We start from the raw sequence: 26,190 nt of genomic DNA, 5'->3' as shown, positions 1-26,190 counted from the left end.
TGATGCATACTCAAAGATTTAAAAGAAAAAAACTTCAAGGGGGCTGAATAGGAATCTCAAAATTGGAAAATACAGATATTTAATGACACTTGTCTTTCAGATAATACAATCTGTAGGAACAGTTTCATGCTCTTTGTCATTATATCTTAATTAAGTGTAACTTTCTAACATTATTCTGTTATTTCATTCTCTTAATTTCTCTGTATCTCAGGCTCACCATGTATAAAATATGGATGATGCAGTGATGAATTATAAAATGCTTTGTTTCTACTCTTATATTGCCTAGTATTTTCAGTTCTTAAATGTATTGTTATTTCTTGTTCCATGTAACTTTAAGTGCTGTATAATATTAATATGAATGGCTTATTTTTAAGAAGTCTCCTCAGACTGAGAGTTGCACTGATAGTGGAGCAGAGAATGAAGGCAGCTGTCACAGTGATCAGATGAGCAATGATTTTTCTAATGATGATGGTGTTGATGAAGGAATCTGCCTCGAAAACAACAGTGCAGCTGAAAGAATTTCTAAAATCAGCAGTGAAAAGGTAAAAAAAAAAAAAAAACAAAAAAACAAAAAAAACAAAAAAAAAAAAACACCTCTCTGCTAACTTTTTTTTTTCTTTTAAGAAAAGGGGGAATTAAATGCCTTTCCAACTGGGCAGTTCTGGAGTTCCCAGATAATTTATTTTTGTGAGAGATCCTCAAATAGAAGATGGGTTTGTCTTGTGAGCATATAGTATTCTTTGAGGATGTCAGAGGCCTACTAACTTTTTCTAGTGTCTTGCAATTTAGTAGAAAAGGGTTGGAAAGTTTTGATCAGTCTTCATCATCCATTTGTTGTCCATAAAAAATGGTTGGGTAGATGAGGCGATGGGTCTTACAAGTGCTGAATATTCATTGAGTCATCTTGACTTAATACACAGAAATTGAACAGCAAGTCAGTGTAGGATAGCACTCGTCCTTCTCTATGACATAGAGATTACCAAAGAGCTTGGAGATAGAAATCTGTAAGGGTTTTCTTGCCAGTAGAAGATTCTGGTAAAATCTTTTGAGTCTTATGCTGATGTCTACAATGTATATAGTTTGTGTGCCCTTATTCAGTTAACTAATCTGAAATGTGGCCAGTAGCTTTTATCCTGACTTGTTAGGAAGCAACTGTTACTAGCATTAAATATTTAAGACTTGCTTGCATTTTAAAGTGTACCTCTGTCCCTATTTAGGTTTACCTTAAGTCATTTGAGAGTGGTTTTGATAAATCTTCTGTTCTGTCAACCTTAGCTGAAAAAAGAAAGAAATTACTTGATAGTCACTTGATTAGAACAGGGAAAGGGTGTTATAATACAAATGTGAAATCCTGGTTGTGACGGTAGCTTTGGCTGATTAACTCATGGTAGGTTTTTATTACTTGTTTTCAAGGCGAATCAGCTGTCAATGGGCTTGGTTCTGGGCTCTTTTTACAACTTTTTGATTTGGGTATCTTAGTGATGGATGCAGCATATGTTAAGTATTTACAGAGCATTACTTTTCTGTATAATTATAAATATTTAATTCTTGTAACACTTCTGTGCAAAAGTATTGTTCAGACAATTGTTTTTTACTTCCATTCTCTCATTTATAAAAGGTTTATGATGGCTAACTCAGGGCAGCGTAGGGAAAATTATTACAGAGTGCCCATTGAATGCAGTGTTACTGTTGATCATTATGTATTAAGGGAGGTGGAGAAGCAGTCTGGAACTATGCAGAGAAACATAATAGCAAAATAAGCCTAAGCTTTGTACCTCAGGCAAGTCGATCATTACTTTGCTTGGTATGTGAAGATGGGGATAATGCCTATCTAGCATAAGGAAGTTAGCTTCAAGTAATTTTTAGGGAATACTATAAAATTTATATGATGTTTTAGAGAAAAGTAACTTCTGAATGCTAAGAACTGCAAGAATGTGGCAGATGATAATGTAATGGAAATGAACCTATATAGTGCCGAGACCGCTTTCTGTCTTAACCGAAAAAGTTATTCTTTCAAGGTGTTTGCTTGTTCTTTCTTACTATTTTAGGGCCTAGGAATAGTGTAATTTTAGGGCATTGTTAGTTGTGTTGGTGATTTCTTTTTGGAGTCACTTTTTTTAAATTTCCATACTAGTTACCTTTAGGATTTCTGTCTGATATTTAGTTCTGAGAAATAATTTCAGTATTGCTTAATACCAAAGTCATGTCCTGTTGCATGGTCTTGCTGTTTCCTTTTGGGTATGGAAATTTAGTAAATAAATGGGAGTAGAGGTTTCTGGGTTTGTATGTCTTCGTATTCAGAGCTCGTACAGAAGAGCAACAACAATAATACATTAAGCCAGTTCAAAAACTTGTTTGATTTTTCTCAAGTCGTTTGGTCTTCCCTATCTCTTCCCACCAGCAAAACACAAAATTCTTCCTTGCTTCCAGTATTTGCCTCTTGTATAGCGCTTAGCATATCAGCTCTGTTTGGGAACATACAAATATTTATACATTTGGGTTCATCCAATTGTTTTAGAAATAAGTGTTTTTAAAATGATCAGTTGGTTACCTTTTCTTTACTTAATTTATTTTACCCCACCTTTTTGTTCTCTCCCCAGAGTTCTTTACTGTATGAGCTCTTTTCTGTCATGGTTCATTCTGGAAGTGCTGCTGGTGGCCATTACTATGCCTGTATAAAATCTTTTAGTGATGACCAGTGGTACAGCTTTAACGATCAGCACGTTAGCAAGGTAAAAGTGGTATTTTTCTTTCTCCTGTATGCATAAATAAACCCATGAGTTTAAATTTGTAATGTGATTTTTTTCAGTTGTATTCAATTAAGCTCTGTGTTTTGTGTTTCAAAATCTATGCCCGGCGTTTCAAGTATTTTACCTTGTTTTATCTTCTCACCTTAATGTCTTACCATGTGCACATGTTTCACTCGGCAAGAGGTTTATCAACCCACCCCCCAATTATTGCATTGTGCTTGAAATAAAAGAACAGCTCTCTCCTTACAGGTAGCAATGCTTATCAGATACTGTACCAACATTATTTGCTAGCTGTATGTTTTACCATGCCGCTGGTCTCCAGTGCAACCCCTTCTATACTATCTAGAGTTGCTAGTCAGGTTTAATTTAGCTGCCTGGCGTGATATTAGGGTGTTCGTATCCCAATTTAGCCCATGTGGTAGGAACAGTTGGTCTTTAGCCTCCATTTGCCCTCCCGTTTATCTTTCCTTCAGTTTTGCTGTCTTCCCCTGTGTTTTCTCTATATTTAAAAACATCGCATATTCTTCCCATGACAGGTTTTTAACTGTAATATTTCTATCTGTTTTATAAGGAAAAGTTTATAAAAAGCAGGCTGTGGAATAGGAGGCTTCATGCTGGGTTGCCATGACGTTACTTAAGATCTTGATGCTCAGAGAGGGGTGGTTTATAAAGAAGCCTTTATTTGCAAACAGGCTGCACTAGGTTTAGTATTTTGTGTTCCAGTATATGTGAAGAGTACTTCTTGTTTGGGTAAAGTAGTGTATTTGTAGATCTGCAACTCAGATTGTGCAGTTATACCTGTCCTGCTGAAATTTTTCAGGTGTTAAATGTATCCATAAATGTTGTAGCAATCCGGAACCTGGATAATGTTTTCTAAGAAGTTCACACTTAAAAAGAAGGATTATGCTCATGTTCAGTATAAAATGAAGAGACAGATCACTTCAAAACAAAGGTTTTTTTGCACTCAGCAAATAAGCAGATGTGAAATATTAAAGAATTTAGAATAGTTAATGTTGTGTGTTAATTGAGCGAAGCCAGTTTTCCTCATGAGAAGAAATGATAATTGCAGATTTCTCAAATAATTGTTAAATTGATTTCTTGTTAGATAACTCAGGAAGATATTAAGAAAACATACGGTGGATCTTCTGGAAGCAGAGGTTATTACTCCAGTGCTTTTGCTAGGTTAGTACTACTCTACTTTTAGTATAATCAAAGGAATGGCCAAGATGCATGTGTTTAACATGATAGCTTAAAAATAGTGGTCATTCAAGTAAATGCTTGAAATAGTTTTAAAGCTATCCTGACGACTGTTTCAGATCGTCTGATGTAATGTGATATTTATTTTCGAAAATCTTTTTGGTTAGTGTATAGCTAACATGTATGACACAGTTCTTTATGGATATCCCCCTCCGCCCCAAACTTCTGAAGGTCACATTGTCTTACCCGATAAATTCAGATAATTACTTTTATTTTTCCATCAGCTCCACGAACGCGTACATGCTGATATATAGACTGAAGGATCCGACAAGAAATGCAAGTAAGTGTGTTTTTTCAATTCCTAACTAGTAAAATTATATTTTGGAATAAGAAGACATTTTATATGTGATAAGAGTCCTAATTTTTGTGAGGATGATGGTATCAGTATTTTAAGGTAATCTGAAGTAACTTTCACAAAGCAAACTGCCTTCTATAGCTTTTCATTACTTTACTTTGCTTAAAAACATGAATATTTCTGATTTAAAATCTCTTTGAACACCAGCACATTGGGGGAGCCAAAATGATGTAGTAGTAAATAAAAACTTGATAGAGTTTTGTTTTCAAACTCGTATCAACATAGAAGGGAACAACACTAAGATCCCCCCCCCCGCCCCCCGCTTGTCTCTGTCCGCCATTTTAAGCTCAGCTATGGAAACGAAGCCGAATAGCAGTGGTTAACCACGTTATTGCTGTGCCAGTCAGAATGAAGTATTTTCCTAATATCATAACTGAAGGAACTGAGCCAGAGATGCATTTGTAATTTCAAAGCTATGTTTTCAAAGGAAAAAAATCAGCAGTTTGCCCTTATAAAGGGAAATTCATCAGTTTGTAGGCTGGTTACTGGTGTTAGCCTGGTGAATAGTGTAAACTATTTTGTTTTCCTGGTGTAGTAAGTTCAACTGCCAGAACTTTAATGTCATGAAATGCACAAAAAAATCAGTCAGTGAATAATTTTTCATAATAGCTTGAGCAGATGAGAAGCCCCATAAAGTTTGAAAGGCAGGTATTACTTCTGCACTCCTCTTTTTCTCCTGCCCTTTTTGCTGTTTAAATGCTCAGGAGGTAAGGTGTCCTGAAGAATGGATTTGAGCTCTTAAAATCATCCTTTGTAGGGAGAATATTTTGGTAGTTGGATTTCATTTACTTTTATTTTGGTGCACTGGAATTGTATCTTACTATGAAAATGGAATCTTAGAACTGAGCCAAAGTCCCTTTGCCTTCAGCACCTCGCAATGGGTAGCCCCATTTGGGGGAGTACTCGTTATTTTTGAGGGGCATGTAACAGTACAAAAGATCTGTATATTTGGTTATGTTTGTAACACATCAGAGTGTAACATGCACCTGTTTTTTGCATAGAGTTGATGAATTCCAGAACTAAATATACAAATGATAGGACATACTCAGATATGTTTATGTGCGTATGAAGCTGTATGTCAAGTGAGGAGGGGGTAAAAGCTCCTTGCAAATAACATTTTGCATATCTTACTCTGTTATAAATATTTTTAGGAGAGAAACAAATAATTACCTCTTTCCTTGAACTGTTTCTTTTGGGGTAATGTTTTGAGTTGCACAGTGAGAAACTTGGAGTGACTATTAGCAAGAATAAGGAAAGAAGTTAGCAGTGCAAGAACAAGTAAAGCAAGCTTTAATCATTTCTTGGAATACACACTGAAAACTAAGCTTATGCAAAAAAAAAAATCAAATTAACAAAAGGAGAATTGCAACTACTTCTGTATCAGTATACTGATTTAAGATAGGTTTTTTTGAGCAAATTCTTCATTTCAGGTCAACATCCTAATCAACACAAGCCACGTCTGTTTTTTAACAGAAATTATTTTGTCTTGCATACAGTACTTTCAGATATGATATTAGGAATACTTACCTTTTGCACTGTTTTTGCATTGAACAATGGCATTTTCTTTGAGGAATTAGGGAGGAAAAAAACCTAAGTATTCTGTAAGATCAGTTTTGCTGGCTTCCATTTGTTCTGAGGGTTCATGCTACTTAAGGAACTGTACAATTATTTTTTTTAAAAAAACATTATTTGTTTTTTAATATAGAAGTATCTGAAGTAGATACTCTATACAGGTTTGAAGTGGATTCAACATAAGTAGGATACTGTTGGAACAAAGCCTTTTATGAACAAACAGATGAAGTAGTAAGTCTTAAGAACAATAAAAACTAAATTGTTTCAGTGTTTTGACTGAAACGATACTATTCGCTCTGAACAGGAAGCAGTGATTGTAAGTTTTATATGGCTTAAGAATATAAACAAAACTGTTATGTTAACAATCGTATAAAGAACATCTTTGGGCCAAGCTGTCTTTAGGAATAGATTTTCACACAGTGCTATGGTTGAAAATGCCTCAAGAAGCAAATAACAAAGATGAATCTCAATTATTTCACATTTCTTTGCTATGCCAGACACATTTTTAGATCTGAAAAACTGTTTGTCCTGCTCCTTGGGATGTGTGATTCTGGGACTGGGAGACGACTGTATTTGCAAGAGTTTAATTTTTTTGTTGTTTGTTCATTTTTAACTTAGTGAAGTATTGCATGTTCTGTTTTTGTCTTTATGGAACAAAATCTTGTGTAGTATAGTGATCTGTATTAAGTGTTACATTTATTTTATCACGATATAGACAGTATGTCATATTTATTATCAGGTTACTCATTCTTCTTCTAGAACAGAATTTTCCTGTATAATAAAACATGACTCAAGTGTTTTTTATATACTTCAGTCTTAGCATATTTCTTTATAAACAGCAAAACTTACTTTACTGAGACTGTATTGTTAATTTACCTGTGCTAATAATATTTTCTGGCCTAACTAGTATTTTTGGTATATAACTGGGGAGGAAAAAAAAGGGGCTGACATCAGTTTCATTTAAAACATGAAAGAGAAAATGTGACATGGTTTATTGGGAAATTTGGGGGGAAAGGAGAAGGAAGAAAGCAGGAAAGGTAACTAGTTAAATTATCCATAATTGCTAAGATATTGCCCATAGTGGAAAAACTAAATTAAGAAGTCTACCAAAATTATATTTCTCTGATATGAGTTTAAGACTCTTGTTTTTTTTTTTACTGGCAGAGTTTCTTGAGGCACATGAATATCCAGAGCATATTAAAAAATTGGTACAGAAAGAGAGAGAATTGGAAGAACAAGAAAAGAGACAGCGTGAAATTGAGCGCAACACTTGCAAGGTTAGAATTTCTACTGAGTAATGTAACTATATTTCCAGTAAGAATTTTAAAAAGTAATTTGTTAGTACAGTGCTATGACTCTTTTGTAATAAATCTATTCATATTTATAACTCTTTAGAATAAATCGTATACCTACTGGAAGCCTGTACACAGTGGAAGGATCTGTTAGAGGTCACCAGAGTTAGTCTTGTAGAGTTCATACTTTCCATGTGAACTGGAATTAGTATTTAAAAAACCCTAGTAAATCTGTCAGTCATTTAATTTAATCAAATCTGATTTGATTCCATAAATGCCGTGCCGTATGTTAGCTGTCTCATACTATTAAATCTTTTCATATAATATTGTGACTCTTTGCTTTCTGAAAGAACTTTTCTTGATTTTTGGGTAACAAATTCTTCAGCAGAAGGAGGTAGGTTTTTTTTTTTAAACATAAATTCGACAATAGCAAGCAAAATATGCATCTGCAACTTTAGCTGACCAATACTTATGTCAGTGAACTGTTCTGCCTAGGAATCAGTCAGTTGCTTTCTTAGAAAGTTCTCTACAGCTGTAAGATATGTAGCTAAGTATGTGAAAAAGGAATTTCATATCTATTGTTCCTATGTGCATTTTGTTTTGGAGGATGTGTTTTTAATTTTTAGTTTGTACACTGTTCACAGTTTAAAAATGTCCTGATTATTATCACATTATGCCCCAGCCTGCAAAAAGATATAGGTACATAAATATATACCCTAATACCCTATTGTACCCTTGATATTTCCTATTTGCAGTTGTGTAACCAGCTGAATAGAAACTGTCCCATAGCTGAAGCAGAACTAGAGATGTATTTTATTTTGGATTTGTTGAAAATAGGATTGTAAATTTAAATGTACTCTAATATGAAAGAAATTTGCAAATACCTTTGTGATAATTTCTTTTATTTTTTATTGTATTTCATAGATTAAATTGTTCTGCATGCATCCTATAAAACAAATAATGATGGAGAACAAATTAGAGGTTCATAAGGACAGGACACTGAAGGAAGCTGTTGAAATAGCTTACAAGGTATGCCATGCCTAACAGCATGATGAAATATTTAGATGTAATTCGTTGCCATTTTGTATTTCTGCTATTGTGTATCATCAATCTTTAAGTTTCTAATGCTGTGGGTTTTCTAATAGAAGGCTTCTATCTGGGAATTGTTGTCCAAGTTTTTCTGTTAACAGCCATCAGATGATGTCTGGGATTGGGATGATGCATCGTTTTAAAAGGTAGTATGACTTTACATACCAGTATTCTAAAATCAGACAGTAAGAGCTACTGGTCTGTAGTCACAGTAATTTGAAAGAATGCTGAACTGTTATGTTTGTATTGCAGTAAAAGTGTGGTTTTAGATTTGTACCAAGTCTTTCAAGAGACCTCCTGCATAACTAATACAGTGACATCATTGGCCACCAACATATCTATCGATCTTTGTCTTCCAAAAAGAAGCAGCAGTTGAAGGCCTGCATTTTTGCTTGAATGGCTGAGTTGAACGTACTGTTTTGTATGCATATTTTGCTGGAATAGTGCCAGCAAGGCAGCATGCACTTGGAGAGAGCTAACACCTCCTTGAGATGTGTGAAAGATGATGATTAGTGCATATGACTTCATCTGGCCTCTTAAGATGCCCTTTGATATAACTGCTATGCAGTGTTTCCCTCTGTCTGAATGTATTTCTGGGACTTGTCTTCATGTGCTTCTGTATGTGTTTTCAAATTTCCCTCTTCTTACTTCTTTGGATCTCAATGCAGGCTTCTCTGTTGAAGAGAACTTCACACTTGTACACACCTTCTCCCCCCGCCCCCCCCCCCCCAAACTAAATTGAAATTTGTAGATTCAAGTAAAAGTAATAGATTCATCCTGGATGTACATGAGTAGTTTACAAGAAAAAAAGCTAAACCTACAAATAAGCCATTATTAAACAGTATTTCATTTTTTTCATTTTAGCTAATGGATTTAGAAGAGTCTGTTCCTTTGGATTGCTGTCGTCTTGTTAAATACGATGAGTTCCATGACTACTTGGAGCGATCTTATGAAGGAGAAGAGGATACGCCAATGGGTTTATTACTTGGAGGAGTCAAATCAACTTACATGTTCGACTTACTGTTGGAAACTAGAAGACCAGACCAGTCTTTCCAGTGCTATAAACCTGGTGGTAAGTCACATACTTGCATACAAAGATGCACTAAAATCATACATTGTGAGATGGTATGAAAATAAAAGTTGTGTAATATAGGACTTCCTTATGATGTGTGAGGGAAGAAAAACTCTTACAGTAGATCTTGTGAAATTGGCAATATTCAAAATTACATACTGTGCTGTGTTGCAAATGCCGTTCTAATTGAAGCAGTTGTAAGGTGTTCAAAAATTTGGCAAGCTATGGAACATTTTTACCTCTGGCACTAAAATTGGTCTGAAAATGGAATTCTGCAATGGGGCTGCTTTTAAAATTCATTATTGTTTGTAGGTATGTAATGAAATCCCTTAACCAGACATCAAATCTATGTGGGGGGTTTTTTTTCTGTTGAATTCTTTCATGTATGTGTGCTTTTGTTTTGTTTTTCCTCTTCCCTACAGAGGTCATGGTAAAGGTTCATGTAGTTGACCTGAAGACTGAATCTGTTGCTCCACCAATAAGTGTACGAGCTTATTTGAATCAAACAGTTTCAGAATTCAAACAGCTAATTTCAAAGGTAATTTACAATCATTCATGCATTGTATTACAAAATTCTAATTGTCTAATTGTAAAAATGTCATAATTTAAATATTTAAGATGAGAGCCTGAACCTGCTACAGCTCATTTGTGCTATGCATCATGTAAGGGTTTAGTTAGACAAGCTCAACTGTAACAACTATCTGCTCAGTGCTGCTGAGAAGAGCAGTCTGGTTCTTGCTTCCATCCATAGTTCTGCACTGTCTTTTGCACCAGCTTAGCCACTATCTGGCCATATGGCTTACTAACGTACCAGAGAACAGTCTGCTTCTTGGGGAAAGAACACAAGAAAGCCCTTCTTTACAGTGAGGGTGGTTGAACACTGACACAGGCTGCCCAGAGAGATTGTGGAGTCTCCATCCTCAGAAATACTCAACACCCAACTGGACACAGTCCTGGGCAACCTGCCCTACCTGACCCTGCTTTGAGCAGGGGGTTGGAGCAGGCCGCCTCCAGAGGTGCCCACCAGCCTCAGCTGTTCTGTGATACTGTGAAGAGTCAAGTTTGTGTCTGTATGGGTTAGTAAGCTGAATTATCTCAACGACTTATCCTGTCAGCACCAGAACTGGTGAACTGTTACCATACAACTGAACCAACATATAACTTCCCCTGTTGGCTTCAGTAGTTGACGTTAATATCCAGAGCTGTCCATGTTCTCCCCACAAACCCTTCTCTTCATCCCAGCAGCCCCTTGTCATTAAGGTACAGGACTGATTTTAGATAGTCTTAGTCCATGGAACTTCACTGCCTCCATTGCACTGGGAAAAGGCAGCCATTTTAATTACTCAGCTCTGTGTAGCTCAGTTCCCTGATTGGTGTAACTCTTCATAGTATTAGTTATGAAGAGCAGTTGAAACAAACAATTTCAACATCTTATCTTTTTATATTTTGTAGGGCTTGAAATAGATGCAATTTTTGTTTTCAATTATTTTATTTCAGTCTAAGAATTTAAAGTGAACAGTGTACGAAACCTGATGCTAGACAAGAACGTATATTTTCAGTTGGTTTATACCCTGAGGAATGTGACTGATTCCTTTTATAGGAATTAACAATTCGGCAGTTCTCAGAAAATCCAGGCATTTTTGGTCTTTCTACCTTATGGGAAAAACTATCTGTCAAAGGATAGAGGAAAGGGACTGGGACTGAGTGGGTTTGGGAGGTTTTCCCCCTCCTGTCTTTGTAATTTTTAATTAGACCATTTTTACCTTTGGGGTGAATAAGTCAATAAACAAACCTTCTCCTTTGAATACTTCTCAAAATATTCATTCAAATATTTGAAATGATTGTATAATGCAAACATTACCATACTGTCAATGTCCTATTTTAGGCTACGCACCTGCCTGCTGAAACAATGCGGGTGGTGTTTGAACGTTGCTACAATGACTTGCGTCTTCTGAATGTGTCCAGCAAAACGCTGAAAGCTGAGGGCTTTTTTAGAAGCAACAAGGTACGTTCCCTGGTCTTAAAGCTCTCATTTTGTACTGTATTTGTAGGCTTTACTGTTGTGCTGTAGAAGTTAGGCATATCTGTGCAGGATTTATAATGGGTAACTGTCAATTATTTCACTTTTCTCCTATGTATAATTTACTGTCTTTTTTGATTACTAGCAAATATTGTGGTGCTGATGATACTGTAGGCTGTATGTGAAACCAAGTACCTAGCAAGGTTAGAGCAGATTCAGAACCAAAAATCTGATTGATGCTGGGAGGTCAAAATGATGGTGAGGATAAAAACCTTAGGGTGGAGATTCCACCAGGTTTACTGAACCAAGCTTCAGTGAAAGTCAACTCTTTTTAGAGCAGAAGGGTTGTTGTATTACTATGAAATCTATCTAATTTGTTTTCTAAACACTGAACAGCTATGCCTGCTCTCAGTATGAAAGCTCTTGAGAAACGAACTGCAGCGCTAAGAGCAGGGGGTTTTTTTTGGTGGGTTCTGGCCTTAAATCCAGTAACTTTGACTGTGTAGATTCTCCCAACTGAATTTATATTGCTTTTTGCAAAAAAGCCTTTAGTAAATATTTCCAATAATAGTTGTATAGAAAAGAGTAACTTTAGTACTTCAATAGCATCTGTCGTGTTGCCCTTCTTCCTAAAGCAGTAATAGTTCAACCCGTCACTAGTCATGTGCATTTCTTCTGTTTTAAGCGTCTTTTGGCTCTGAAACTTAGCTCAAGAACACATTGTCCTGGAGAAGCAAAAGATTAATGAAGGCTTTGTTCGTTTTTAGCTGAACAAAAAAATGGCATTGACTGACTTGTTGTTCAGTTGTGTCAGCCAGAGTGTCGCTACAACATAGTAGTCTTTGAGAAAGGGTAAAAAGAAATTCGGTCACTTGTATTCTAAATTGCCTTGTATTTACCCATTTTATACACTTACAGATGTCTTGTTTATATTGCTATATATTAACCAGGGAAAAGATTGCCGACTTCAAAGGGGTAGTTGTTAGCCTCACTATTTCTACTACAAAGATGCTACCATAAGTACTATTACTGTATAGATCGAGGGTGCACGTTGTGGTATATATTGTGGTATATAAATATCCCTCTGAACATAGGAATACTTCATTTATTTATTTTTTAATTGTGCTTATTTTGCAGCCTGTCAGTCTGGTTACAGTTCACTTCAGTCTTGACTATGCAAATAAGAAAGAATGAAATGGCTGTTAAGCTATACACTCTTTATTGTCTTTCCCCAAAAGTATATTTTAAAATATATTTGATTGAGGAAGATCTTGCATATTGATACAACTTCTAGTGCATGATGAATCCTATGTGTTTGCTATTGTTGCTTTTTACTTAAAGTAATACTTTATGATTAAATACTGTATTTTATGTTCAGGTATTTATTGAAAGCTCAGAGTCTTTAGATCGTCATGCGGCATATACAGACTCTCATTTATGGAAACTCTTGGATCGTCACGCAAATACAATCAGACTATATGTTTCATTACCAGAGCAATCTCCTGGATCTCAGTTCAGACGAACAGTTTATCAGAAGTCTAGCGGAGATTCAGGCAACTTGGACGAAGTCTGTGAAAGGGTAAAAGGACCTGTTGGTAATCTGAAATATGTAAATGCAGTTCTGGAAGAAAGCACTGAAAAGCTTAAAAGCTACTCCCTGCAGCAGCAGCAGGAGGCGGATAATGGGGATAGCAGCAAAAGCACAGAAGCCAGCGATTTTGAAAACATTGAATCGCCATCAAACGAAATAGACTCTTCAGCATCAGCAGACAACAGAGAACTTGAAAACCAAATTCAGATTTCTGATCCGGAAAACCTCCAGTCTGAGGAGCGGTCGGATTCGGATGTGAACAACGACAGGAGCACGAGTTCGGTGGACAGCGACATCCTGAGTTCCAGTCACAGCAGCGACACTTTATGCAATGTGGACAGTGCCCCCATTCCCTTGGCCAATGGGCTGGATTCTCACAGTATCACAAGCAGCAGGCGATCAAAAGCAAATCAGGGGAAAAAAGAAACCTGGGATACCGCTGAGGAAGATTCTGGCACAGATAGTGAATACGATGAAAGTGGCAAGAGTAGAGGAGAAGCACAATATATGTACTTTAAGTCAGAACCCTACACTGCAGATGAAGGTTCAGGAGAAGGACAAAAATGTACGTATATTTTTAAGTGCCTTAAAATAACCTAGCTTTTATTACTCTATATATGATATACTCTGTTTAAAAAGTCTGATGACAGTATCGAAAAATTTGGTTTTGATACTTCAAATAAAAACTAATCAAAGCACAGAAATGGGAGATGCGGTATCTCCGGTCAGCTGAAACCTCACCTAATTTTGATTTTGTAATAAAGAGTGATTAAATATCGGAACATTATGTCTTGCTTTTGTTTTTAAGAAAATGAGAAGTTGTGTGTTGTGATAAGTTAATTTCCTTTTATTGAAAGTATTTTCTGGAGAGCCCCCTGAGGTGTCTTCCAGCAAAAGGAAAATAGTTGCATCTGATGCTGATTTGCCTGTTTCAGAATGCAGTTATTACTGTTGCTCACAGAGCAATAATTCTGTTAACATTTACATCAGCAAACCTGAAAACTTGTATTCATTTTAAAGTAAATCTGAATTTGCTTCACGTTATATTCATTCTTTAATAGACTGCTGCTCTTCACTAATTGAAGTGCTCTAGGTACAATGAAGTATATGGCTGACAGGTGTGAAAACATCCATACAAGTTCAGTACAGTACAGGAGAATATTTTTGCTAAGCCTAAGAAGTATTTTAGTTGTCATATAAAAGAAGTCGTTTTAAAACAATGCTCAGTGCCTACATACGTTGTATAATGAACAGAAGCATAATTAAAGAATAACAGGGTATTTGTAAGATATTTTTGAAAGACAAAGTTTTTTGTATGAATCCAGAAATTCTGATGTAATTATAATAATAGATAAGGAGTCAAATAATCTTCTTGTCAGTTTGTTTTTTGTAAACAGTAATATTTTTGCTCTTAAAATCACAGTGACAGAAATTTAATTGCAGCTGCTACAAAAGTTTGAATAAAATGTTGTCTTTAATACTTGAAAGAACTTTTCTTTCTGGCTAATTTTGAACTGCTGTATTTTTTTTCCTCTCTTTGGTAGGACTAGTTAAATGCAATTGTTTAGAGTAATTCTGACACCTTCATAGTGTGGTATATGAATGTTTATCTTGAGAGGAAAACTTCTAATTTATTTTTAATATGGCAACACACAGGTTTATGATTCAAGTAATTTATTTGTTATGTTTGGTTACATAGTGCAAATATATAGCATTTTATTTGTTCCCATTGAGTCATACTGTAGCTTGTGGTGTAGTCCAAATTGCATATATTAAAAAACACAGTTTCTAAAGACACGGCTTTCTACTTTCCAGAATTTCATATTGCTAGAATGGAGTTTTTCTTACTCTAACAGAAAAACATTCAATGAAAAACTCATCTAGACTTGAGCTTGCCTTCTGATATCTCGTGGTCTTGCAGAACGCAGAGTTCACCAAAATTTTTCATCCTGACAACTGGAAAAAAAAGAAGTTTGGGTGGTAGGTGCCTGGCCAGCCCCAGCTCTGGCCTGCTGGTGCCTCTCCCCGGAGCCGGGGAGGGGGTTACCAGGATTACCTGCGACCGCTCCGTCTCGTTCCCACCAGCCATCATCTCGCTGAAGGGGGAAGGTGCTGCTTGGAGCAGGTGTGCTGGCTGAGAAATGGCGCCGTTTGCAATTGCCGTGGCTTCCAGGAGCATCTGCCCATAAACATTTCAGATATTGCACAGTTCTTAAAGGTGATAGCAACACCCTCAAGAGAGAAAATGTGAATAGGGCCACTGACCATAGTTTTGCCTTTTCAGTGGCTTTACTGCAGATGATAACTGTGAATATATCCAAATAATACTTCAAAATACTTTTTTTTTTCTTCCTCCTTTTGGCAGCTCGGTGGTTCATGCCATTTTTGTCTTCATTTTTGCTTAGGGTTGATGGTGCACGTTGATAAAAGAATTACGCTGTCTGCCTTCAAGCAACATTTGGAGCCTTTTGTTGGAGTTCCCTCCTCTCACTTCAAAGTCTTTAGAGTCTATGCCAGCAATCAAGAGTTTGAGAGCGTTCGGCTGAATGAGACGCTTTCGTCATTTTCTGATGACAATAAGGTTATTCAGAAGTGGTTTTGAATAATTAAAGAATATATTGGTACAGTGTAGCCAAATTTAAAAACTGTAATCTACATCTTTTTGTTAATTGCCAGGTTGTATCATTATATCATTTTTGGTAATGTGTTACAGGATGTAATTTTGATTTTGAGATCAGTTCTAACAGATACTCCATTTTCTTCATAGATTACTATTAGACTTGGAAGAGCCCTTAAAAAGGGGGAGTACAGAGTCAAAGTCTACCAGCTTTTGGTAAATGAGGCAGAGGTAAGGTATTGACTATCTCAGGATCAATTAATAGTGATTCTTGAAGATATTAATATGTGCCTTAGCTAAGATTGTTCTCTGAAATCTTCAAAAAAAAGAGAAAATAAAGACTCTTTTCTCTGCCCTTTTTCTTGCAAGCTTTCTTGGATTTAAAAAGGGAAATTGAGATTATTTCTACTCATACGATCTGAAGTAGTCAGTTGGAATGTAATCTGTATCTCCTTTAAATGTCTTTATTTCTGCAGTGTGAATAGAGGATAAATGAAAATTGTTTGTTTGTTTGTTTTTTCTTAAATGTAGGAAAGCAATGTAGAATTCTTGCCAATGAAAAACTGTATTTGCTTGTGGTTGCAGTTTTCAGTAGTAGGGTGCTAAAATAATATGCTGCCTTCATGCACTGCAGGCAGTGCTCATGAGAATGATTGCTGGATAATATGGTTCTTTTTGCAAAAGATAATCCTGAAGGAATGCTCTTAAAAAAAAAAAAAAAAAAAAAAAAAAAAAAAAAAAAACCTCTTTTGCAATGGCACAGCTCACTTGCTTGTTACATCTTTTGAGACATGAAAAGCGTAAAAGTGATTTTAAAATAAATAGTTTTGGAAGCTGTACAGTAATGTCCCTGTAGGGATTGCAGTCTTTAAAAGTTGACTGTGCATCTTAACTTCTGATTTTACTTTTTGGACCAAACTGCAAAATATTTATTAATAACGGATAAGCATAAGACAATGCAGCTGAACTGATAAAGGGATAAAGTTGTTTAATTTAAAAATCATTTCCAACTCTGGTTTATCTGACCAGTGGAAGTCAAGAAAGATGGCATTGTTTTTATGATATGGCTTATTTCTTATAAAAGCTCTTTTCAGATTGTTTAAATTTGTTAATAAAATGTTAGTAGTTAGTAATTCAGACACAAGGCATCTTGTGCAGTGGCATCCTGAGTTTTTGAATGACTTCTCAAAGGGCTGCTGCTACACGAGTTACATAAACCTAATTTGAATCAATTTGTTGACTAGCTTGCTTATGAAAAGGCATTTTAATGGTCATTTTGCTTGGTAGATGGGCTGGTGTCAAAATTTGAGCTGGAGGCAAGTGTACTTTCCTCTGTTCGGGATTTTGGAGGAGGGTTGTTTTGAGGGGTTTTTTTGTTTGGAGGTTTGTTTATTTACTTATCTGTAACTCTCTGATCATTTTGTATCTGTTACAATTCACAGCCATGCAAGTTTCTTCTAGATGCGGTTTTTGCTAAAGGAATGACTGTCCGACAGTCAAAAGAGGAACTGCTTCCTCAGCTTCGAGAGCAGTGTGGCCTAGACTTGACAATTGACAGGTAAGGAGACTGCAATCAGGGACGAAGTTACTTGGTTAAACATTACTTTAAAAGGTGGGTTTTCTCCTCTCTTTTGGGAGAAATGAAGCTATGAGAGGAGCAGAAACAAGTCACTCTCATGTTTGAATCAGGTTGTGAATACAGACCTTAAATTAGAATTCTTGGTATTGTTGTATCAAACGGAATATGACTTGCGTAGAAGTTCTGCATGCAAAATAACTAAAACTTTAGATCTGAGAAACGGTTGTATCTGTAAGAATAATTTTCTTTGGAAAGAAGAGTATTAAATAGTTCACAAAAAAGCATTCTTAGGTACAGGTCAAGTGTAGATCACTGCAGTGAGTTTTGTCCTTGAGCATTTCTCTGAAATCCTGTCCCAAGGTGTGTTTTCAGTGCTGACCCAGCGCTCTATTCTCCCGTTTGTCCATTATCAGTCATCTCATTAAGTTTGAACTCGCCTTGGGGCCTTGATTCCCCATAGTTGTTCTCTGCTGTCAGTGACAAGGGACGTGGTAGGCGCTATGCAATACCTGGCTCTTCCAACGGGAATTAAGACAAGCCTGTAAGATCTGGTAAGCGAGCTTGTGGGGTCTTGAGATATGCCTGAAAGTCAGCCCAGAGCAAGACATTGGCAGAAGAGTGTTGGTCTTTGCATACTGAGAAAGGGAGTAGAAACCTATATCTGGACAAGGTTTTCTTTTTTTTTCTTCACCGGTGCAGCCCCTGAATGGGCCAGAGGATTTTTGTCTGCTGTGCCACATTGTGTCACATTGTCTGGTGTCCTATGCTTACGCGGCACGTGACAAAATTTATGTTTGCTTCTGTGTGGGAGTATGCAGTTACAATTCAAGTTTTGTACTTGTGTTTAATCCCATTTTAGTAGTTTATACTCTTCTTTACTTCTATATCCGAATCAAAGTTCATCCTTTTATCTTGTGACTGGATCGGATGCAGTAGAACTAAGTGTATAAACCAGATACCAACGCTCTTTTATGCTCCCCCACCACTTCTCAAATCGCTGAAGAAACTGTGGGAGGTGTTTGGGAAAGCACTACTTTCTCATCCTGTAGAGGAAACACTTTTCCTACTACTCCTTACATGTTTCTTGCACTGAACAAGCACACACAGGCCTATGCTCCTGTGTTTCTGAATGATACAACATTACGAGGCAAGAGCGATACCTTGCTGTTGGGGCTATTTCAGAATGCTAAAGATGTACCTGATAAACATGATGTACCTCATATAAATGAGCTGTATTTGCATTTTGTCAGAAAATGTTCTGTTTTAAACTATGTGGCAGTGGTAGCTTGCTAGGAGCCAATTAAAAACTTAGTGTTTTCTCCATGTTTACAGGTTTCGTTTACGAAAGAAAACCTGGAAGAATCCAGGGACTGTGTTTCTGGATTATCATGTCTATGAAGAAGATATCAATATTTCAAGCAACTGGGAGGTCTTCTTAGAAATACTTGATGGTAATAATGATGCACTGCAAAGAGAAAGTATAGATAATGTTAGAGATCTTTTCTTCAGAAAACATTGGAAAATTTGGAAAATGCTTTTCCCCTTTTCCTTTTCCCTTTTCCTCTTTTTTTTTTTTTTTGATTACCGTTAGTGACATTTTAGTAGAATTTTATTAGACAAAAGGAAGCAGCAAAAGAAGAATTAAGAAAAACAAAAAGCTTTGTGTAAGGCTGTGAGGGGATTGTGTAAGTGTAGATTTCTTGTGGCTGCAGTGTACTAAAGGCTTAATAGCAATACTTAGGTTTTCTGGAAATTTTTTGACAATCTGTAGGTAGTTTTGTGTATGTGTGTTTTTATTGTACATAAAAAAAATAATCGTAAGAGTGCCTATACCTGAGGCTATGCAGGCACTTGAGCTTTAACAGGCACCTTATCCTTTTATTTATCCTTAATTTTTGGACTTGTATTGGTAATGTTTGTAGTTAGGAAAAATAAATACATACGCATGTACACATACACACACACTCACTCACTCATTTTTTTTTTTTAAGATAGGAAAGCTATTCAGTAGTTTTCAGACAGGAGTGAAAAAGCACGCATTTTTGTTTATAAAATACTAACTTTTTTTCAACAGACCTAGCATGCCAGAATAATTTTGGACTCCAGTTTCAGTGAGCAGATCGTTTCTTTCTTAATTTCTGGTGAAATACCTTAAAAGTATGGCAGTTTTGAAGTTCTCTCTTGCATATACATTTTGAATTTTGGTTCTGCATGTAAAAGCATCATCAGTGGGGGGGGGAAGGGGGTGACCCTGCTGTTTTTTCTCTAATGTTTCTGTTAGGGGATAGATGAGAAGCAAGTAGATCTAGATCTAGAGCAAGTAGAATCCCCAAGCTTACCTGACTTAGAAGTCTCACATAACTGTTACTCCATTCACTAGTATTATAAGCATTTTTTTGATAGCTGTGCTCAATCATGATGATTTTTTTTTTTTGTACTTGCTTTGTCAAAATTTTAGTAAAGCTTTGAAATGAGTGTAGGAAGTTCAGGAGGCCTGCAGATTCCCATAGACATTTCTCTTTTCACACTTGATTGATAGCTTTAAAATTCTAGTTTTAAAGTTTTTAGATTAATTTTGAATTAGTTTGCCACACTATTTCTGTAGTGAGTGAATCTTGGAAGGAAACTTTGTAGATCACTGTAGCCCACCGAGTTCACAGAAATGCCATGTTTTAGATCACAGGGCTTCCAGGTGTTCTGTAATACTTTGTGTAACTGTCTAGCCCTGCCCCAAACGTGCTACTCTAATCCAGCTGTAGAAGATGCAGTTGATCCCACTGTGTTCATGAGAGCTAAAAGCTGTGTGTACATGCTGCACCACAGATGCTGGCAGAAGAGTTAAGGCAGCCGCTTTAAGTCAGGCTTTGTAGGGCCTTCCACCATCACCGTTGCTTTCAGGCTTTTTCTTCAGCTAAACACTGAAAGCATTAGAGAGTTAAGTGATATGACTTAGAATAATTTACAGTTAAGTTTCTTAGCATAGCAGCTTTACATCATACTGTTGCAAATGCATTTAATTTAGTAGCTCACTTTGGTTCCAAAGAAAATTTGTGTAATTGCTTCAGACTTGAAATAAATGTCAAGAAGGATTAAGTGGCTGCATTTTCATTTCAGACAATAGATTAGTGTTGAATTGCAGCACAAAATGTAGTTGTAGATGAGATCACAGTAGGCACTAGGGAAGCTTAAACAGTGTTGGTGGTTTCATGCAGAATGAGACTGTAACGTTAGACAAAAATGTTAAAGCCACAAGTTCTGTATGCTAAATGACAGAATTGTGGACTGATTAAAAAAAAATCAGCCCTTTGATATCATTTATGCTTACCTGATAGTTACATTAAGAGTATTATTGTTTAGATTAGAATAATCTCTCTTACCTGAAACTGATATGAAAAGGCTGGAGGAAATATTAAAAGTCTTTAGAGATAGTAGGTGTAAAGCAGATTTTAATAACAAGTTTAAAGTTAGTGTGTGAAATCTAGAAGTAAAAGTTGGCAAGTTTACTTTGGTAAAGAACACGTACTAGATTGTTGAGGAAGGTCGTGCAAATGCAAGATCTGGAGGTCAGCCCCTGGTTGGGTGGGTAGATATTGGATATATAACCAAGCTGCGTATGATGGAGCAACTTGTAAAGAGGAATAAAGGGCACTGCTCTGAATAGATGCTGCCTATGAACAATTCTTTGAAATGAGGAGATATCGAGGAGAAGTGCAACTAATTCCCCCCGGCCCTTCCCTCCCCCCCCCCCCTTTTTGTACACTACTTGCTGTTCACTTAATCTTGGATAGTTTGTGTGTGTAAATACGTACAGAATGCGTGCAGTCTGTCATACTTGAGTATGCTAATGCTATGTAAAAACCTCTAATTTTCAATAGGATATTTTGTGATGTTACTGTATTCAGTTTCTTTTCCTTTCCTAGGAGTAGAAAAAATGAAGTCTATGTCGCAGCTTGCTGTTTTATCGAGACGATGGAGGCCATCAGAGATGAAGCTAGATTCTTTCCAGGAAGTAGTGCTGGAAAGCAGCAGTGTTGAGGAATTGAGAGAGAAGGTAAAATGTGTAATATGATGCAAGTTTCTTGTGGTTTCTAAGAGCTTTACAGATTTTTCTTTTTTTCATTGTGCAGCACTGATAACATCATAGCTACAAAATCCTGCCACTTGGTGAATTTTTTTTTCCAGGACCTGAGAGCCTGTCCCCTCCCGTTACCAGAGCCATAGGAATTAGCAGCTTGCCTTTTAGCTTCATAAAATGGGCTGGTATCAGAGTGTGAACGCAGACATGCATGCATTAAAAAAAAAAAAAAAGAAAGAAAGAAAAAAAAGAAAAAGAAAAGTCCTTTGAAGAAGCATAAAATTGAATTCAACTGGTGGCCCTTATCCTTTCAAAACACAAAGTGGCTTTAGTGTGACAGGTTTTTGTGTGTGTTTTTTTTTCTCTTCCCTTATTGCCAAGACCTCTTTAACAGGCAAACAGCCATGTGCTGTCCTAACAGAAATCTGGAGTATGAAGTGCATCTCATGCTGAGAACATTTTATTAAACCAATATATTGCAGAGTTCAGCTCTTAAGAGAAACCATTACTTATACCTAGGCATACCCAGATGCAAAAAGACTGCCCTGAATGGTGATGCCAGCAAAAGGAAGTCTGCCAAGAATCTTACTTTATTAAAATCTCAGTGTTTATACTTTAGTTTTACTCTTAGGCTGAAAAGAGGAACATTGTTCAGCTAACACAGAACACAACAGCCTTGGATTTGTGTATGTACCACAGGTTAAGCTATGGGCTGGCTTTTTGTATGCCTCAGATACAAATTAAGTTATTGATGACTTTGCTTTTGTCTGGCCGGGGAGTTGGCTCTTCTTTTTTCCTGCCTTAAGAATTGTGCAGGGGAATAATTTAGCAGCGTCTTCTCTGAGAGACATTAATCTTTTTGCTCCCACCAGTAAAAACAGAAATTTGAATATGACACCTCTGTGGTAACAGAGGTATTCAGCCAGCCCTTTTCTGGTTGCTAGACAGAGAAATTTTGCAGCTTTGCCCAATCCCAGGTCAGCTTGGTAATACCTTTCATTTGATACAAGCAAACTGATGAGAACCATATGAGGCAGCTGGTCACTTTGTATTTTGGAACTTGCATACTATCAATTGCTTTTATTTTATTTTTTTATTGCCTCTGCATTGTTGGGGTTAGAAATGTGATAGTGTCACAGTAGAAGTGTCAAAAACGTCTAAAATTTTTACTGTTCCACTGCATTTTTTTTTTTTTTTTTTTAAGATTATTCGATGACTTTTGAACATTGGACTTCTGGATTTGGCATGCCTATTGACTTCTATGCAGATGCTGCATAACATATGGCTGTGGAATAGTATTAAACCACCATTTTTTCTTTATTTTACAGCTGAGTGAAATAAGTGGAATACCCTTAGAAAACATAGAATTTGCAAAGGTTAGTAAGATTTTATGTGCATTTTATATTGTATTTGAGTAAATGTGTGATTTTTATTCACTCAGTAGTTGCTTCCTCTCAGGGCAGAGGAACATTTCCATGCGACATTTCCGTACTAGAGATTCACCAGGACTTGGACTGGAATCCTAAAGTATCTACGCTGAATGTCTGGCCTCTGTACATTTGTGATGATGGCGCAGTAATATTTTATAGGTACGTATTACAGTATAATAAACTGTGTAAAAATCTGCATGTTGGATTGTAGAATGATAGAATCAACAGAAGCCTAAAAATACTATACTTCTGTTGTCTTGAGGGAAAATACTCAGGGTGAAAGGGTTGAGAATATGGAGCTGAAATATTTATGTTCCACAGCTTCCTACAAACTGGAGTATTAACGATGTTTACTTTATTTCGGAAAACCAACATTGCTGTCTTACACTCTCTCCTCCTCCCAAAATATCAAAAATAATGCTGAATATAAAAATATTTGCTACGCTTGGATATATATATCCAGATCCCCACTGGAATCTGTGGGAGTCTTGCCACAAGTTCTGGAGAGCAAGGATTTTTTTTCCTGAAGTGATCTCTTTTGAGAAATCTATGTGGCTTTCTGGGAAACATGATACTAGGATAAAAATGTTGCCAAGAAAAATGGTAGTTTTAAGATAAGGGTTTTTTTTTTTTTTTTTAAGATACATTTTCATTTTAGGGATAAAACTGAAGAATTAATGGAGTTAACAGAGGAGCAGAGAAATGAACTGATGAAAAAAGAAAGCAGCAGACTGCAGAAAACTGGACACCGGGTAACCTACTCTCCTCGTAAAGAAAAAGCACTAAAAATTTATCTGGATGGAGCACCAAATAAAGATTTGACTCAAGACTGATACTTGCTATAGCATTTTCCCTGGGGAATTTTTTTGTTTTTAAAAAAAAAAAAAAAAAAAAAAGGTTCACTACTACTGTGTAGTGCCATTACGGCAGGACACTCATTAGGTGTAAAGCGCTGACACCAGCACTGACTGGGCTGCGTCCCCAGTCAGAAGCGCAGTGCCCCGTCGGGTCACTGCTTGACTTGGAATCATGTTGTGCACTATAGTCAAATGTACTGTAAAGCTGAAAGGGATGTGCAAATAAAAGATTAGAACTAAAAAGTGGGCGGGGAGGGAAATGAGTGGAAATTTTTGAGGACAGTGTGCACATAGGAGCTAGTGAAACTAGCCTCAAACAGGATATTCATAGCTTAATAATAAAAGCTGTGCAAAGGCCATGAAAGAATCCTTTTTTTTTTTCTGTTGTTTCACTGATACACGCATTACCTCATCAGAGAGTCTGAAGTAAATGTTAACCTTGGTTATAGAAAAGCAGCAGCAAGGGGTCGAAGGTGTGTAATGGAAGCGCTACAAGTGTAAGGTTTTAGAGTATTCTTCCACAAAACGGCCTAAGACAGGTGTCTTTAGAAAGCTGCCAGCAGGTGTTGGTTCGTTTTGCAGAAATGCTGTTGTAAGGTAAACTGGTTTTTTAATAGGTTATGGAAGCTGGTGAGCAAGCTCTATTATTGCATTCAATGTGTAAATAAAACTTGCCCTCTCCATTTAACAGAACTGCAGTTCAGCTATTTACCATGGTATTTCTTTTCACATATCAACATTCATTGTGTACATTTGAAATTATAGTTGCCTATTTAAATTTGTATTCATTTTATGTTTGACAATGCTGGGTACTTTAGGATTGTATTTTCCCCCTTGTTAATGAAGTTTTTGTTTTGTTCAGCTACTTTTTTTTGTACATTTTGTTTTTGAGACTATTACAAGTTTGCATCTTCTTCATTCACTGAAAGTCATTTTATTTTTTCCTGGAGTTGATTCCATAGCTATATGTAGTTAAATATTTGGGCAACCTCTAACACCTCAACATACAAACTCCTTGGTAGTTCAGGTTGTGGTGCAAAGACTGATGCAGTCAACATGATTTCATTGCAAAGCCTAGGAACAGCAATTTTTTTGCTTTGGTCCATAAAGATCAATAGAGAACAAGTCTCTGTAGTTTTTTGAAAACCACCTAATTTATAATAATCAAAAGATTTTGGTAAACTTTTTCATGCCAGATGCTGTTTACAACAATGAACATGCCAATAAAACATTTGTTCATTCTGTTGTGTTATTTTAATCATTAAATGCTGTGGATTTATTTGAAAAATTACAGAATTATTTCATGGAAATGCAGACTTTTCCAAGACAGTTGGTCTGAATTTCAAGGTTGTGTGTATGCATGTGTATATATACACACATACCCCACACTCGTACACAGGGTATTATTACATGAGGTGTTTTATAACCTGTCTGCTGCTGCTTTTTGCTTATATTCACAGGGAATTTTTTCACCTGTAAGCTTCCTTTCTAGAACTGGATTCCTCACTAGTGAAACTTGCAGGTTCCACGTACACTTGGCAGCTATGTTTTGTCCCAGAGAAGACACAGGTATTTGGAGAAGGGAATGTGCAGTTTTCTTCTGCATGCTGATGTACAGCAACCTGAGCAGCCTGAGGAATCCGACAGTGTGAGAAGCTGGGCTGTGCAGAGGAGCTCCCTCGTTCATCCTTTTCTATTTTGTCTGTGCCACCTCATCTCCGACATAGGTGAGATGGAAGCAGAAGGGAAGGAAGCACGGTGTGAGTAGCATCCCATAGGTGGAATAGCTTCATTAAACTGCCAATTACATGCATATATAGGCCACTAAAGAGCCTCAGAGTTGCTGGAAGGCGGGGGCAGAGGGGGCATTAACAATCAAATGCATCATGAATTTTCTTCAGGCTCATACATTTGGTGAAGCAAAAAAATAGAGATGGAATAAAGTACTTGCTTAATCTCTAGCACTATTTGGGAAACTTCAGCTGAGCAAATTCTTCGGAGCAGTTTGTTTTAAACCTGCAAGTCTTGATGGAAACGTGGATGGAAGACTGAAGGGCATCTTTATAATGATTTTCTGTCCAGTAGCATGCTTCTGTACCAGGGTATTGGCATATATATCCTGGCTGTTCTGGGAGAGATTTTCCAGCATCTGCTTTATATTCTGATCATTTTGTTTTGAGTTTGACCATGGGCATTTTAAAGGAAACAAAACAAAAACTGAGTTTCTAATTAGTTTAGTTCTGCTGAAATTTTGCTAAAATTTCTAATGAGAATCAACTGTTTTGCCTTTCAGGGGTTGAAGCATCAGGAAACTTGAAGGGAGAATAATGTTGTTCTCCTTAAATAGGGTAGTGTTTACGGACGATCCCTGCTCTCTTGAAGTAGATCTTTTAACAGGAAAATCACTGTATAGATGGGCTGTGTCTAAAGCACAATAATTTTATATGGGATAGAAAGGAGAGGTAATTCAGTGAACTCAAACTGGGCAGGGATCATCTGTATTGTGTACATGTGTTGATGTGAGAATTGGTGGCAGAAATGAATCTTTCAATTTAAAGTCAGACTGTTCAAATGAAATGTCCCTTCTGTGCACAGTATAGTGATCATCATTATTCACCCGAATTCTCGCACCCA

The 26,190-nt window shown here is 36.6% G+C and overlaps 1 protein-coding gene across 2 annotated transcripts in view; it reads left to right on the top strand.

The window, feature by feature from the left end:
- Window positions 1-24,798, top strand: part of USP47 (ubiquitin specific peptidase 47) — a 58,283-nt gene extending 33,485 nt beyond the window's left edge. The window contains exons 11-28 of one of the 2 annotated variants that reach the window (XM_064512988.1): window positions 378-542; window positions 2,601-2,732; window positions 3,856-3,932; window positions 4,232-4,287; window positions 7,099-7,211; window positions 8,151-8,255; window positions 9,180-9,387; window positions 9,810-9,925; window positions 11,273-11,392; window positions 12,786-13,563; window positions 15,404-15,579; window positions 15,766-15,846; window positions 17,058-17,173; window positions 18,527-18,645; window positions 21,115-21,245; window positions 22,598-22,645; window positions 22,728-22,858; window positions 23,358-24,798. In XM_064512988.1, the coding sequence (XP_064369058.1) occupies window positions 378-542; window positions 2,601-2,732; window positions 3,856-3,932; window positions 4,232-4,287; window positions 7,099-7,211; window positions 8,151-8,255; window positions 9,180-9,387; window positions 9,810-9,925; window positions 11,273-11,392; window positions 12,786-13,563; window positions 15,404-15,579; window positions 15,766-15,846; window positions 17,058-17,173; window positions 18,527-18,645; window positions 21,115-21,245; window positions 22,598-22,645; window positions 22,728-22,858; window positions 23,358-23,532 (2,847 nt within the window). In that variant the 3' untranslated portion in view covers window positions 23,533-24,798. Of the gene's footprint in view, window positions 1-374; window positions 543-2,600; window positions 2,733-3,855; window positions 3,933-4,231; window positions 4,288-7,098; window positions 7,212-8,150; window positions 8,256-9,179; window positions 9,388-9,809; window positions 9,926-11,272; window positions 11,393-12,785; window positions 13,564-15,403; window positions 15,580-15,765; window positions 15,847-17,057; window positions 17,174-18,526; window positions 18,646-21,114; window positions 21,246-22,597; window positions 22,646-22,727; window positions 22,859-23,357 lie in introns of both variants that reach the window. The other variant, XM_064512986.1, reaches the window with a different exon arrangement.
- The last annotated feature ends 1,392 nt before the right edge of the window (window positions 24,799-26,190 follow it).

This window comes from Dromaius novaehollandiae, chromosome 5 (genome assembly GCF_036370855.1).
Source record: "Dromaius novaehollandiae isolate bDroNov1 chromosome 5, bDroNov1.hap1, whole genome shotgun sequence".
Taxonomy (NCBI): Eukaryota; Metazoa; Chordata; class Aves; order Casuariiformes; family Dromaiidae; genus Dromaius; species Dromaius novaehollandiae.
The sequence above is the reverse complement of the archived record's forward strand: the minus strand, read 5'-3'. Positions and strand labels throughout refer to the sequence as shown.